The 13,314-nt window shown below is 44.3% G+C and overlaps 1 protein-coding gene across 1 annotated transcript in view; it reads right to left on the bottom strand.

Annotated features, from left to right (window-relative positions):
• The window catches only part of TNN (tenascin N), an 81,854-nt gene that overhangs the window by 46,725 nt on the left and 21,815 nt on the right, over positions 1-13,314 (bottom strand). Inside the window, exons 7-9 of the mRNA XM_011981426.1 lie at positions 5,311-5,574; positions 1,896-2,162; positions 983-1,246 (exon numbers count right to left, since the gene is read on the bottom strand). Of these exons, the coding sequence (XP_011836816.1) occupies positions 983-1,246; positions 1,896-2,162; positions 5,311-5,574 (795 nt within the window). The remainder of the gene's footprint in view (positions 1-982; positions 1,247-1,895; positions 2,163-5,310; positions 5,575-13,314) is intronic.

The following is a 13,314-nucleotide window of genomic DNA, read 5'->3' as shown; positions in this document are numbered from 1 at the left end:
AACCCTCACCTCTCCCCCTCCTAAACCCTCACCTCTCCCCCTCCTGAACCCTCACCTCTCCCCCTCCTGAATCCTCACGTCTCCTCCTCCTGAGCCCTCACCCCTCCTCTTACTGACTCCTCACCTCTCCCCCTCCTGAACCCTCACCTCTCCTCCTCCTGACCCTTCACCTCTCCTCCTCCTGACCCCTCACCTCTTCTTCCCCTTGACCCTTCACTTCTCCTCCTTCCTGACCCCTCACCTTTCATCAGTTTACCTCTCCCAGCAACGCCAAAGATAAATGGGTGAGAAACTGCATACAGCAAGCTAGAAGAGCAGCGCTTGAGGTACACAGCAGAAAATACAAGAGAAACTGCATGTCCCCTGCCTGGAGCAGGCAGCTGGCCCACAGGTGGCCCAAGCTGAGAGAGAGGAGATTTCATGTAGGGAAGTAGGGACTATTGCATGAAAATGACATAATTACTAAAATTATACATCTGGGGAACTAAAAATGACTACATATTTGCTTATTTTTAGCTAATGAAACACTGTTATTATTTCTGCCTAAAACATTCATTCGGAGGGCAGGAACAAAAACAAGCTTGCAAAGGGTTTAAACAGGTGAGGAATGTTTTTTTTCTTTAAGGTGTTTTTTGATCACAATCCCTAAGTCTGGCTCCCTCAGCATGATAGTTACTTCTTAATATTTATTCCTTGTCAAGGTGAAGCAGTTAGTGTGTTAATGACAAAGGTACTCAGGCAAAGAAGAAACAAAGAACTATGCGCAGTGGTCAGCCATCTTTAAAGACTAGAGTTTGGAGACCACCACTGAGGCATTCTAAGTGAGGCCAGTAAAAGGAAGTGAGGGGTACACAATGTATTATGGGAGGATACCAACCTGCTCTTTCATAAAGCCTCCCTTTATGCCAAGATCAGAGAAGAAAATCCCATGTAGACAGACCCTGAGCATGGCACCGGTACAGCGATAATGCACACTCCTTACCTGTCTGGGCCTTGGTGTCGGTCTTCTTGCTCTCCTGGTCCCCCTTCTGGGCCCACACGTGCACCATGTACTCCATGCCCGGTCTCAGGCCCGTCAGGACGGTGCTGCTGTGCTCCTTCCCCACCGGAACCTCCCTGGTCTCTCCGTCCGCAGAGGTGTAGCGCACCATATACTTGTCAATGGTGGCCTGCACCGGGTCCCAGGAGACAGTGGCCATATTCTCTGTCACCCGGTCAGTCACCAGGTTTTTGGGGCTGTCAATGTCTGGAAGGAAAATATTTGGAAAGGTTTAAGCTCTGAAGCCATGGAAGACATATCCATCCCTCCATCTTCATCATTTTCATCTTCCCGAGCTCTTTTAGAACAAGGCAATGGCATTCTCATCCTGAGTCTCCGCTGGGAGTCTAAGGAGAAAGTAGCCCTTGGTTCTGAAGTTCAAAGGAGGAATCATTATAAATGAGGCATTCTTTCTCGGCTTTCAGTTCCCTAAAATGTGGGAGGAACGATGTCTTCTCAGAAGCACATGGCACATCACAACCTCCAATTAAACAGCTGCCATGACGTTTAGGGTTCCTAACTTAACATTTTATCAAGGGCTGCTGCACTGATGAGCACTCTAAAAGTATTATCACAAGCATTGCAATGACCAGATCCTGTACACATCTTCTGCTAAAAGCATTGTTACTATAAGACTTTACTTTTCCCTTCCAGTGGGCCAAGTGGTCTCATGAACAGCTCATCACTGTCAGGGAAGAGCAGCCCATTGGCATCACCACGAGAGCTCAGTCTTTCTTTCATCTTTAAGACTTCTAATTGCAAAGTCTCTCTGCTCAGGCCACATGCTTTGATACCATACCCATTCAAATCCACAAGCTCAAAACTCAATTCCAATTGACCATCTCTCTTTTGTTACCTGTTGGGGCGTTGGTGTTGGCCTTCTTGCTCTCTCGGTCCCCCTTCTGGGCCCAGACGTGCACTGTGTACTCCACACCTGGCCTCAGGCCTGTCAGGACAGTGCTGCTCTGCTCCTTCCCCACCGGAACCTCTCTGGTCTCTTGGTTGTCAGCAGAGGTGTAGCGCACCACGTACTTGTCAATGGTGGCCTGTACCGGGTCCCAGGAGATGGTGGCAGTATTCTCAGTCACCCGGTCAGTCACCAGGTTTGCTGGGCTGTCAATTTCTTTAAGAGAGAGATGAAAGAAGAATGTAGCCTTTACCACCCTCTAATTCCATAAAGATAGCACATACACAGTCAAAATCATAACCTCAACAAATGTCAGAGTCTCTAATATGTCAATGATTGAGTTAATGTAAAGGTCTAATTAAGCAAATGGTCTGAAATTCCAGTAATAGGCTAATAACATTTAATAAGAAGTGGAGTTTTCAAACAAAGCCAGCATCTTTATCAACTCTATAAACTTTTCCCGTAAGTTGCTTTGGAATAAAAAGAATTGGTCTTCACATTCAAATTTCTCCTTTACCCTGGATTTATATAATATATTCTTCCAGTTCCTGACTCCTTGTACTAGAAAGCAATTATACTGAATAAACCTCTGCATCTGCTCTAATATGTTCTTTGAGAAGAAAAATATCCTAGAAGTAGTAGCCATCAGTTCTTTCCGTATAAAACATTATATCTGTGGCCAGGGAACCAGGAGACTTTTTAATTGATAGTGTCCGAGGTCTGGGCTAATAAAAAGAATAAAACTTGTAGAATCTGTCTGGGTTTCTCTGTGATTAAACTGGGTTAGAACCTGGGCTCCATCTCTTCCTGGTGGCTAACTTTGGACAAGCCATGTAATTTAAGTGTCTGTCTCCTCAACTCTATGAAGAAAGAAATACCAGTACCTACCTCATAGGTTATGGTGAATAGTAAATGAGATATTGCATAGCAAATGCTTAAATATAAGTTGCTATTATTAATGGCATGTGAGGCATGAAATACCACTTTCTCCTCAAAACGTACATCTTTTGGGAGTCAAAAATCCAAGCAATTATGTGTGTGGTTAGCATGCCTTTATTATCCTCTTTCAGAAACTACCTCCTCAAAAAAGGCTGTAGTTTTTGTGACGGTACCTGCATTTCATATGTGCACAGGACCACTTGCCGAGGGGGACAGGCCAGCATGGTGGAATGCACAGCCATGTGCAGTGACTCACCCTAGGGAGTAGAGTTCAGCAAGCACCACAGACATCTGACCTGAGGACAAATGATTTAGCACCCAGGATTCTGAGCTGGCTTCATCCTTCACTAGTGCACCAAACACACAGACCGGCCCGCCATAAAAACCCCTTGAGATGGACCTAACCTGTCATATTCTCACACCTTAGCCTCTGCATATGCTGCCTCCCGTGCTAACTCCCACCCGTCCTTCCAGGCTTTGTTCAGGTGTCACCTCCTCCCACAGCCTGCATGACCCCTATCCTGTCCCAGTCTGTGGTAGGTCCCCTTTCTTCAGTTCCCCATAGCTCCAGGGACCTTTGTTTCCTCTAGAACATAACTCACTGTCCTTTATCTTTTTCACTTGTCTTCTCTACCCAGAGGATTGTGAATGTCATACGGGCATGAACCACGTCCTTCATGTTTGTGCCCCCAGAGCTCAGCTCTGGTCTGACCCCTTCCCAGTGGCAATGCCACCCCCTAGAGGTTCCCTGTTGCTCACACAATCCCTGCCTAAGAAAAGGGAAGGTTCTTCTCTATTCCAACTTCCTCTGTTTCAAAATTGGGCTGGGCGCGGTGGCTCACTCCTGTATTTCCTAGCACTTTGGGAGGCCAAGGCGGGTGGATTGCCTGAGCTCAGGAGTTCGAGACAAGCCCTGGGAACACAATGAAAACCTGTCTCTATTAAAAATACAAAAAAATTAGCTGAGCGTGGCAGTGGGCGCCTATAATCCCAGCTACTTGGGAGGCTGAGGCAGGAGAATTGCTTGAACCCAGGAGGTGGAGGTTACAGTGAGCCGAGATTACGCCATTGTACTACAGCCTGGGTGAGAGAGCAAGACTCCATCTCAAACAAACAAACAAAAAATGCTAACCCAAATGCTCTTTTCATGACACTCAGAATCCTAGTAAAAAAGAGAGTCAGGTGTAATGTAAACCAGGAGCGGCAATCTACAACCCACAGGCCAAATCTGATCCACTGCCAATCTTTATCAATAAAGTCTTATTGGAACACAGTCACACCAGTCCATTACACATCATTGTCTGTGGCTGTTTTCACACTCCAATGGCAAAGTTAAGTAATTGCAATAGAGACTGTTGGACCCCCAAAGCCGAAAATATTTACTATCTGGCCCTTTACAGAAATTTGCTGACTTTGACTTTAAACAGATTTAGATATCACCATCCTTACTGTCAATATCTTCTCTGCTCCCCTGAAGAAGAGGTCAACTATTGAGGCCCACATGGATCTAGGAGGCTGTGCACCACGAAATCTTTCAAGGGCCAAATACTGACTAACATTCTAAAAAATCATTGCTCTCACTTATGCCATAAGAAACAGGAATGTAAGTAAAGTAACTTGCCCAAAGCCACTCAGCTAGTCAATGGCAGAACTGGGGTTAAAACCTGGACAGTCAAGCTTCTGAAACTATATTCCTAACCACCTCTCTGCTTCTCTGAGAGTCTCTATACTCAGTGACTGTCCAGAACAGAATGCACACAATAAGCGAAGCCTTTCCCTCTGATTTCCTGCCAGGTGTTTTGGAACCTTATGTGGGCTCCAGGATCAGGCTGCTCTAAATTCAGAGAAGCACCAGGAGAGGATTTAAGCAGAAAGAATGGCTGGGCTATGTCCCAGCATAGTCCCAGGACCCCTACAGGCACAAACTGAGCAGAATGACTGGGTGAAGTAAGAGAACCCTCGCAGCTTCTGAAAGCTTAAAGGAAGAATTGGTCCATTTAGTAAATGTTGACTCAGGATGCAAACTATTTCCACGGTCTAAAAGAGAGCTCCAGATTATATGCAAAGTGCCTGTACAGTCACTGCAAACTGAGATAAGCATTCAAATTCACTGTCAGCCCAGTGTTTTGAGTTTTCACACTAAAAAATGAAAATTAGAAAGTGTTACCCTATTCTGAGGGGGTTGCATACAGAATTCCAACTCAAATAAGTATGACCTTCTGCATCAAGTGAAAAGGCTGATCTCTTTCGTTTGATGTCAAAAAATAAAAAAATACATAATTATGAATATCAAAATTGGTTTTGCAACCCTCCTCCCCACTCCTGCAAACAAAAGAGCTGACGCCAGGTGAGCAATGACCTCCTGATTAAAAAATCAACCTTCTTCCTGCCACGAGAAAACTTTATGCTCCCGTCCTTCTGTTACCTGTGAGGGCATTGGTGTCAGCTTTCTTGCTCCCCTGGTTGCCCCTTTCAGCCCATACGTAGACCTTGTATGCCTCTCCTGGCTTCAAGCCCGTCAGGACAGTGCTGCTCTCATCCTTGTGCACTGCCATTTCCTTGGTGTCCCCATCAGCAGAGGTGTAGCGCACCACATACTTGTCTATGACAGCCTGCACTGGTTCCCAGGAGACAGTTGCTGTGTCTTCAGTCACTCGATCCGTGACAACATTGGTTGGACTGTCAATTTCTTCATAAAAAATACATGAGAAAGAAAAATCAAAGAAACCAGTTGGTTGGTCAAGATCATAGATTGTTAAAGATCTAGTTCACCTGGGTGACCTAGTTCAATGGTCTATGCAAGGCAAGGGGGTCTCTCCATCATCAGTGACAGGTGGACAACTGGCTTCTGCTTGAACCCTAAACTGAGAAAGGACTCTCCAACAGACAACACAATGCATTCCATTTTCCATTTTCAGACTACTAAACATATTAGAGAAAACTCCTTCAAATGTAACTCCTTTCAATTGTCTACCCTAGGTAGACAGAGAGAATACATCTAATTCCCCTTCCAGGAGACCAAGTATTCAAGAAGAGTCATCATTCCCCTCCCTAGTTCTCCTCATATCAAAACAAGATCGCCTCCCCTATTCATTCCTTCCAATTACAGTTTCCAGACCTGGCACTTATAGCTACACATGCTCCTCTCTCTCTTTTCCAATACAAATCTCCAAAACTCAGTTCATTCATTCAACAGCACTTCACTGAATATCCATTATGTGCCAGGGAATGTAACGACATTTAGGAGTTATCACTGAGCTAAACAGTCAGAAATCCCTGCCAATGTGGAGTTTATATTCAAAAAGAACTAACCCAGAACAATATGCCAGCTATGTCCTAGACTCTGCGCTTCCCAAGAACATATCCTTAGCCCATGACCTTAGAAAGTCCCTCATTTTTTCTTTTACACATGTCCCTGCTAACCCAAGGTCCTGCTTCATGTATTCAGGAAACAGCAGGGATGCCAGTGCATCTAGACAGAGTTAAGTCAAGTGGCTGGAAGGGAGGCCAGGAAAGTGAGAGGGACAGTGGACTATGGATGGCCTTGAAGGCCATTGTAATGACACTGTCTTTTACACTAAGTAACGTGAGAAGTCTCTGGGGGCTTTGAAAAGAAGAATGACCTTATCTGACTTGAGCTATCAAAGGATCCCTCCGGCTTCTGGGGAGAATACTGACTCAAGTGAACCAAGAGTGAAGGTCACCTAGGAGGCTGCTTCAATGGTGTATATGCAAGATGGCAGGGGTGCAGGCAACTGCGGCAGTAATGAAGGTCATGGAGAAGGCTGGCTTTGGAGCTTTCAAAGGTAAAACTGTCATAATCTGCTGATAGATTCAATGTGGGATACAACGAATGATTTGTTGGCTTGTGGCCTGAGTAATTTGCAAAATGGGGTGGCCATTTATAGTGACATCTATATCTCTCTATATATAGATATCTGAGGGATAGCTGAGGGAGGGAAGCGTTTGCAGTAGGGAGTCGAGAGAGGAAGAGGACCAAGGGTTTGCTTTTGGATACCTTAAGTGGTAGAGCCAAGATTTGAACTCATTATCTAACAGAGACTGTACATTTCCACTTTTTACCTCTATGTCCTAAGCAGCACTATCAATAGCATTTTCCTTTGAAACTAATAATAATAATAAATCATAAATAAAGTAAAGTGTGATCTGAAAGGTTACTGTGACCTGAAATCCAGCAGCAGTAATAGACAGGAACTAAAGAGAGAAACTGGTCTCGAACTATTGCCTTGTGAGACAATAGTCTCACTGTGACTGTGAGCTCGGAGCCAATAGTCTCACAATAGTCTGCCACTTGTGGGCCTCCAGGAATGACAGGGGGGACAATTAGGATGCAGGCATCCACCATCTGACCCCATGGCCAGGGCCTCTGGAGGCTCTAGCAGGCTCTAAGAGGACAGTCAAGGAAAAGAGTGTAATGATAGAGAGAAATCTCTCCGCATCCTTTTACAACTTTCGGTGCAAGATATGATCCTGCATGTCAAAGGGAAGAGATGACAAGAGCCATCCAAAACCAACATCTCAATCTGGGGAAATTAGTGACAAAGTGGAAATGGAAAACTAAGGGTGCAGGAAGAACATCCTAGCAGTCCTGCTCTTAAAGTTCATGGCCTTCTCCTTCTCAAAAGTGTCCACATCTGTACAACCCCATATCCCAGCAGTGCCTCCCACCCCATCTCCCTGCCCCAGATCTGTGCTTGCTACCATTGTTTCTGGGACCCACAGCAGAGGTCTGTGGCTTTGTGGGGTTGGTGCTGCCTGTGTGTGTTGAAAGATATATCACAGCCAGGCACAACAGCTCATACCTGCAATTCCAGCACTTTGGGAGGTTGAGCTGGGTGGATCACTTGAGGCCAGGAGTTGGAGACAAGCCTGGCCAACATGGCAAAACCCTGTCTCTACTAAAAATACAAAAAACTAGCCAGGCAGGGTGGTGCACGCCTATAATCCTAGCTACTCAGGAGGCTGAGGCACCAGAATGGCTTGAACAGAAGGCAGAGGTTACAGTGAGCCGAGATCACACACCACACTCTAGCCTAGGAGACATAGCAAGACTCAGTCTAAAAATAATAATAATAAATAAAAATAATAAATAAATAAAAGTCAACAAATAAAGGAAAGATCCATCATGTCCACATGGGTGGAAAGAGGAAGCAGCAACCAGCCCTGTAGCTCCTTTCTCCCACACCAGTCCCAGAGCTCTCAAGGGATGGAGAAGAACCAGGAAACAGCATCTTGGGCATGAAGAGTAGGAAGGTAAAACTGAATCATATTATGCTTAGGGTTATAGGAGACCTGGAGGTTTAAGGAGGTTTAAGAGAGGAGATGTGACTTCTCCAAGCTCACAGTGCCAGTACAGCTCTCAGCCCCCTGCCTTCCCTTTTCTCTCAGGTCCCCAACCACAGCAACTCAACTGAGAGGGGGTCTTCACAGAGCTTGCTCTCCTTAACCATTCCAGTGATTGGGATCAGGTGCTGAGACACAGGAATGGGAGGAAGGCCTCAGAGATGGGACCCCCATGATAGGACAGATTGCTGGAAGAGGCCAGCTTTGCAGGACTGAAACCTCTCTCTACCAAAAAGGGATCTGGAGATTATGAAATAGTTTTTCCATGCAAGAAAGCCTTTCAGCAGCTGGAGCAGCTGGCTAAATCACAGATGAGCCATAGCTGTAGCCTCTACTACAAGACAAGCTCTCCCCACCACAGCCCAACATCCTCCCCAGGCTGTAACTTCCCAACTGCTGGACACCAGCAGCCCTGGTGGGACCTTTCTCAGGGCCATTCAAGGTCAGAGAGATGTAAGGTAAGGTTTATAAAACTGGATAGGTGGAACTCACCTATGAATACATATGTTAGTTAGAATAAAGGTGTACTTCACTTCAAAGAGATCTAATTTGCAAAACCTAAACACAGTATATGGAGGAGGTTAATTAGAAGCTCTGTTCACATCAGGAAAGCTTATTCCACTTTATAACATGATTCACCACAGGGTTGGGTAGGGAATGGCTGTCTTCAGTCTAGGCTGTAACATCCAACAGCCCATGTCCACACTTGAGCACGTAGTCACAGGCATTAGGAACAGGTTTCTCCACTCACAATGGCCACCTGTGAATCTCCCAGTTGGTGCAGTAGAAGATGGCACCGACGGGATGTAAAATCTATGAGAAACGAGCTTGGGGGAGGAAGACGCAGGGGCAGGACCTGTGTCATTGATTTGAAGGTGGGTTCACGGAAGAGGTGCCTTGAGACCACAATACCTATAAGTTCTGCACTCTTGTTTACACATACCTCCTCTAATGTCTTTCCATTGTGGCAACAAAATTATCCAGAAGGCACCGTTTGTAGAAAATGCACTCAGAGAGGGCAACCCTTCTTCCTGTTGTCCCCCAGCTTTTCTTCTAAAAACGTTATTGACTTTGATTTCAAGTGAACCTGAGTTGTGCCAGCTAGCTATTCACTAGCTCACCCTGAGTCTCCTAAACGTTGTAGGCCTCAATGTTCTCATATGTAAAATGGAAATAATAATGCTTGCAATCCTATTGATATTATAAGGACCAGAGATCATATTTACAAAGTCTCACAGTGTACAGAAGCCCACTAGAATACAGTGGTCACGCAAATGATAGAGATTGTTGCTGTTGTCCAGATGCTGAATGTGTGTGTTGGTGGCTGTGTGTGAGACAGGAGTTCTGAATGGTGACAGGAGCTCAGCTTAGGACACGAAGGAGTTTCCAAAGTTTTAGGGGCTAAGCCATTTCAAACGGAACACTGTGTTTGGAAATCCGTAAGAAGTGAAAAAGATATTAAGAAAAGCAAAACTGCTATTTCACAGCATAGTCTAAGGAGGAAAGTTCTGAGAAAATGGATGACAAGTGAATATTCTAGGCTATAAGCTCTGCTGTGTATGGGAGCCCGTGAAATTATAACAAAGCAAGCATGCTTTGTTTTATACACACCAGGGAAAAGCATGAAGCTATTAACAGAATACCATCATCATAAGAAAAGAGAAAGAACTTTAAACTCACTTAGTCCAATTCTTCATTTTACAGATAGAGGACAAAAGAATGACATCACCTCTCAGTTAGTAGCCTCCCTTTCTTCTCATTCGATGGGAAGCATAGCTGTCAGGGTATGATGCAGAAGTCCAGGGACCTTCCCCCTCACAACCCCCCACAGACAGCGGCCTGGCCTATGCTTGCTGCTCCTGAAGCTGACGTGCTTCTGAGGCCGGCCTTTCTGGAAGGTGTTCCAGCGCACTTTGAGTGTGCTGGGTTAACAGGGTGAGGAATTTCAGTCAACCATTTCCCTGTCATGGTATTAGTTACACTGGGTGCCTCATTAAATGAAAAATCCCTGAATTGTGTCGTTTCCTCCCTGCACATGCTTAGGCTGTTCTTAAGTTCCAGCATCCTTTTCCACCTGGTGGGATGCAAAACGTTTGGAGAAAACAGCGATTCTTCTTTTCCCCTAAATTACTTAACAGTCTAGCCAGGTTTAAGAGTGTTTCCTGACCCTGTAAATTACAGTGTCTTTTTCTTTTTCATGCTGGTAAAACACATGACACAAATTTATTTGCAATCCAATAAAATATTCTATCCTGGTTTTAGGATATAATTGACAATAAAAACACTTTTGAGTAGTAACATTCCAGTATACGTGAAAGGCTAACTAGCAATTCAAGGCCATATGTGATTAAATGCTCTCAGACCTCAGAGGCAAATCTGGCTGACATTTAATGAGGTCATAGAAGGCTGCAGTGGAACCTCACGTTATTGTTGTGATCCCCTGAAGGACAAGGACCATGGCTTATCAGCTCTGGAAATTTCTAAAGGGATCAGGTCTCTTTGGCCCAGATACATCCTGCAATAAATGTTTGTTGAATTAAATTAATTTGTGGCTAGAAATAATAGCAAGGGTTTTCTAGGCTGAGTAACAACAGAAAGCCACTTGCAGAGATAAGTCTTCTGTTAGGAAACCCCAAGAACAGTCTGGCTACAGGAAGGCTTTCCCTGGGGAAGCAATGACAATAACAATGGCCCAGGCTGCACGGACCACGGAGGCCAAGATAAAAGCATTATGCTTCCTCCTCAGTCTGTGATGAATCATAGAAAATTTTTCAGTTAGGAAGCAAACAGTATGAAAATTAACCAGAAATAATGGGCAAGAAGGATGAGAGGTGTGATATTATGATTTATAACAAGAAACACGTTTGGTCTTGGTTCCCTGATTCCTGGCACACAGCTCCTAAAAGCCTTGGAATCTCCAAAGTGAGGTGTCTTTTGTATGTTAATGAGATGACTGCTGTAAGGGGTTGGAGGGTGCTCCTGGATAGCCTCAGAAAGGAGGTGGTTGCCAGGGAACCAACCTTGTGATTAGGGGATTGGAACTTCCAGCCCCACCTGCCCACCCTGCTAACAAGGGGGAGGAGAGAGGCACTCACAGTTGCTAAAGGTTGAGTTAATCACCAGTGGTCAGTGATGTAATCAATCATTCCTATATAATGAGGTCTCCATGAAAACCCAAAAGGACTGGGTTCAGAGAGCATCCTGGTTGCTGAACATGTGGGGGTTTGGGGAGGGTGGCACACCCACAGAGGCCATGGAAGCACATACCTTGACCTATGCATCTCTTCCATCTGGTTCTTCACCTGGATCTTTGTAATATTCTTTATTATAATAAATAAGTAAATGTAAGTAAAGTGTTTCCCTGCATTCTATGAGCCGCTCTAGCAAATTAATGGAACCTAAGGAGGGGAGTCATAAAAACCCCCAATTTATAGCCAAATGGTCAGAAGTACAGGTCATAACCTGGGGACTGTGACAGGCATCTGAAGTGAGGAAAGTCTTGTGGTCTGGGCCCTTAACTTGTGGGATCTGATGCTATTTCCAGGGAGGAATGTCACATATGAATTGAATTACAGAACACCCAGTTGGTGTCTGATGGAAAACTCCCTGGTATATGGGGAAAAATCACTTCCAGAGGGGAAATGTTCTGAGTTGTGTTGACTGTGTAAGAGAAGAAAAAGTGTTTATCTCTTACAGGAGGGTAAAAGTGGGAAGCACTTTAGCTTTGTAACGTGAAAGGAAAATAAAAAACTCGGGACCCCAATTCACTCTGCCAAGAGGAAAAAATAAAGCTGAAAGCTGACTTATGCAAGAGGCTGCCTTTCCTTTTGTTCCTATGCAGGCTACAGATAAAAGGTTAAATATCTCCACACGTAGCTACTCCGTGTTCACCTTATCCTATGAAAAGTGCAAATTTACTCAACACATAATTGACTATCCCCCTACCTGCTCCTTTTCTCTTCCAGCATGGGAATTGACATACCCTCCGTATTTCCTCTCCAGCCCACTTTTCCCATTTAAATATTGAAGCCCTCAAAATCATCTCTGGAGAAAGGTACAGACCACAGATTGTTTCTGCGATTCCATGTTTCTTTCTCCCAGGCATGTCCTTAACCTTGGAAAAATAAACTTCTAAGTTGATTAAGGCCTATCTCAGATACTTTTTGGTTTACAGTAGCTAAGCCCAAAGGCTTACACTTGGGTATCCTGGGTTCAAATCCCAGCTCTGTCCTTTCCTGGCTGGGCAATCTTGAGTTTACTTTCTCCAGTTTTCTTATATATGGCAGAGAAATAATAATAGTATCTACTTCATTGGATTGCTGTGAGAACTAAATGAGATATTCATAAAAAGTGTGTAGTGATTATAATGCCTGGCACTCAGTAAGCTCTCAATTAATTCACAGCTACAGGGAATGCCACTGGAGGCACAGAAGTACTTACCATTTTCCAGCTCATTAAAACGGTTCACTAGTCCACTATTCAAGCAGACTGTACAGTCCACATTGTCTAGTTTGTAAATTAAGTTATATGTTCTCCATTATAATTGCCCAACTCTTTCATACTGCATATAAGCAATCTGTTAGGCAGCTGAAATAGTGAATTCAATTCTCTCAGCATCTCACCCCTTATTCTCTCCACCATAACCAGCTATTTCCAGGACTGAATTGGAAAGAACTAAAAAACTTTTCAAGAAAGACTCAAAACTCAAAGACTCCTTCTTTATCAGCTCCAAGGATTGGTTTCCCCAAGTGGCACCATGTTCTAGATCATGGGTTTCCAGCATGGGGAAGGCAGGAGCACAGAGTTAATGAGGAAGTTCACAATTCAATATGGACTCAATTATTGTTTAAAAACTAAAAGTTACCTAGGATGTCTCATGTGTATGCCTACCATGTTTTCAAATTCTGTTCTGATTAATAAATTACAAACTTATTGTCAAATATAACTGATTTGTAACCTTTTATCACTATATATTTTCTGAATACACAGATGACAACATACCGCTATTCCCATGTGAGGGTTTTTAATATCTTTTGACATTTTAGAGGAGTCTACTAAGTGTGGT

Source organism: Mandrillus leucophaeus, unplaced genomic scaffold (assembly GCF_000951045.1).
Source record: "Mandrillus leucophaeus isolate KB7577 unplaced genomic scaffold, Mleu.le_1.0 Scaffold226, whole genome shotgun sequence".
NCBI lineage: Eukaryota > Metazoa > Chordata > Mammalia > Primates > Cercopithecidae > Mandrillus > Mandrillus leucophaeus.
Note: the sequence above shows the minus strand (reverse complement) of the source record. Positions and strands in the feature narration are given on the sequence as shown.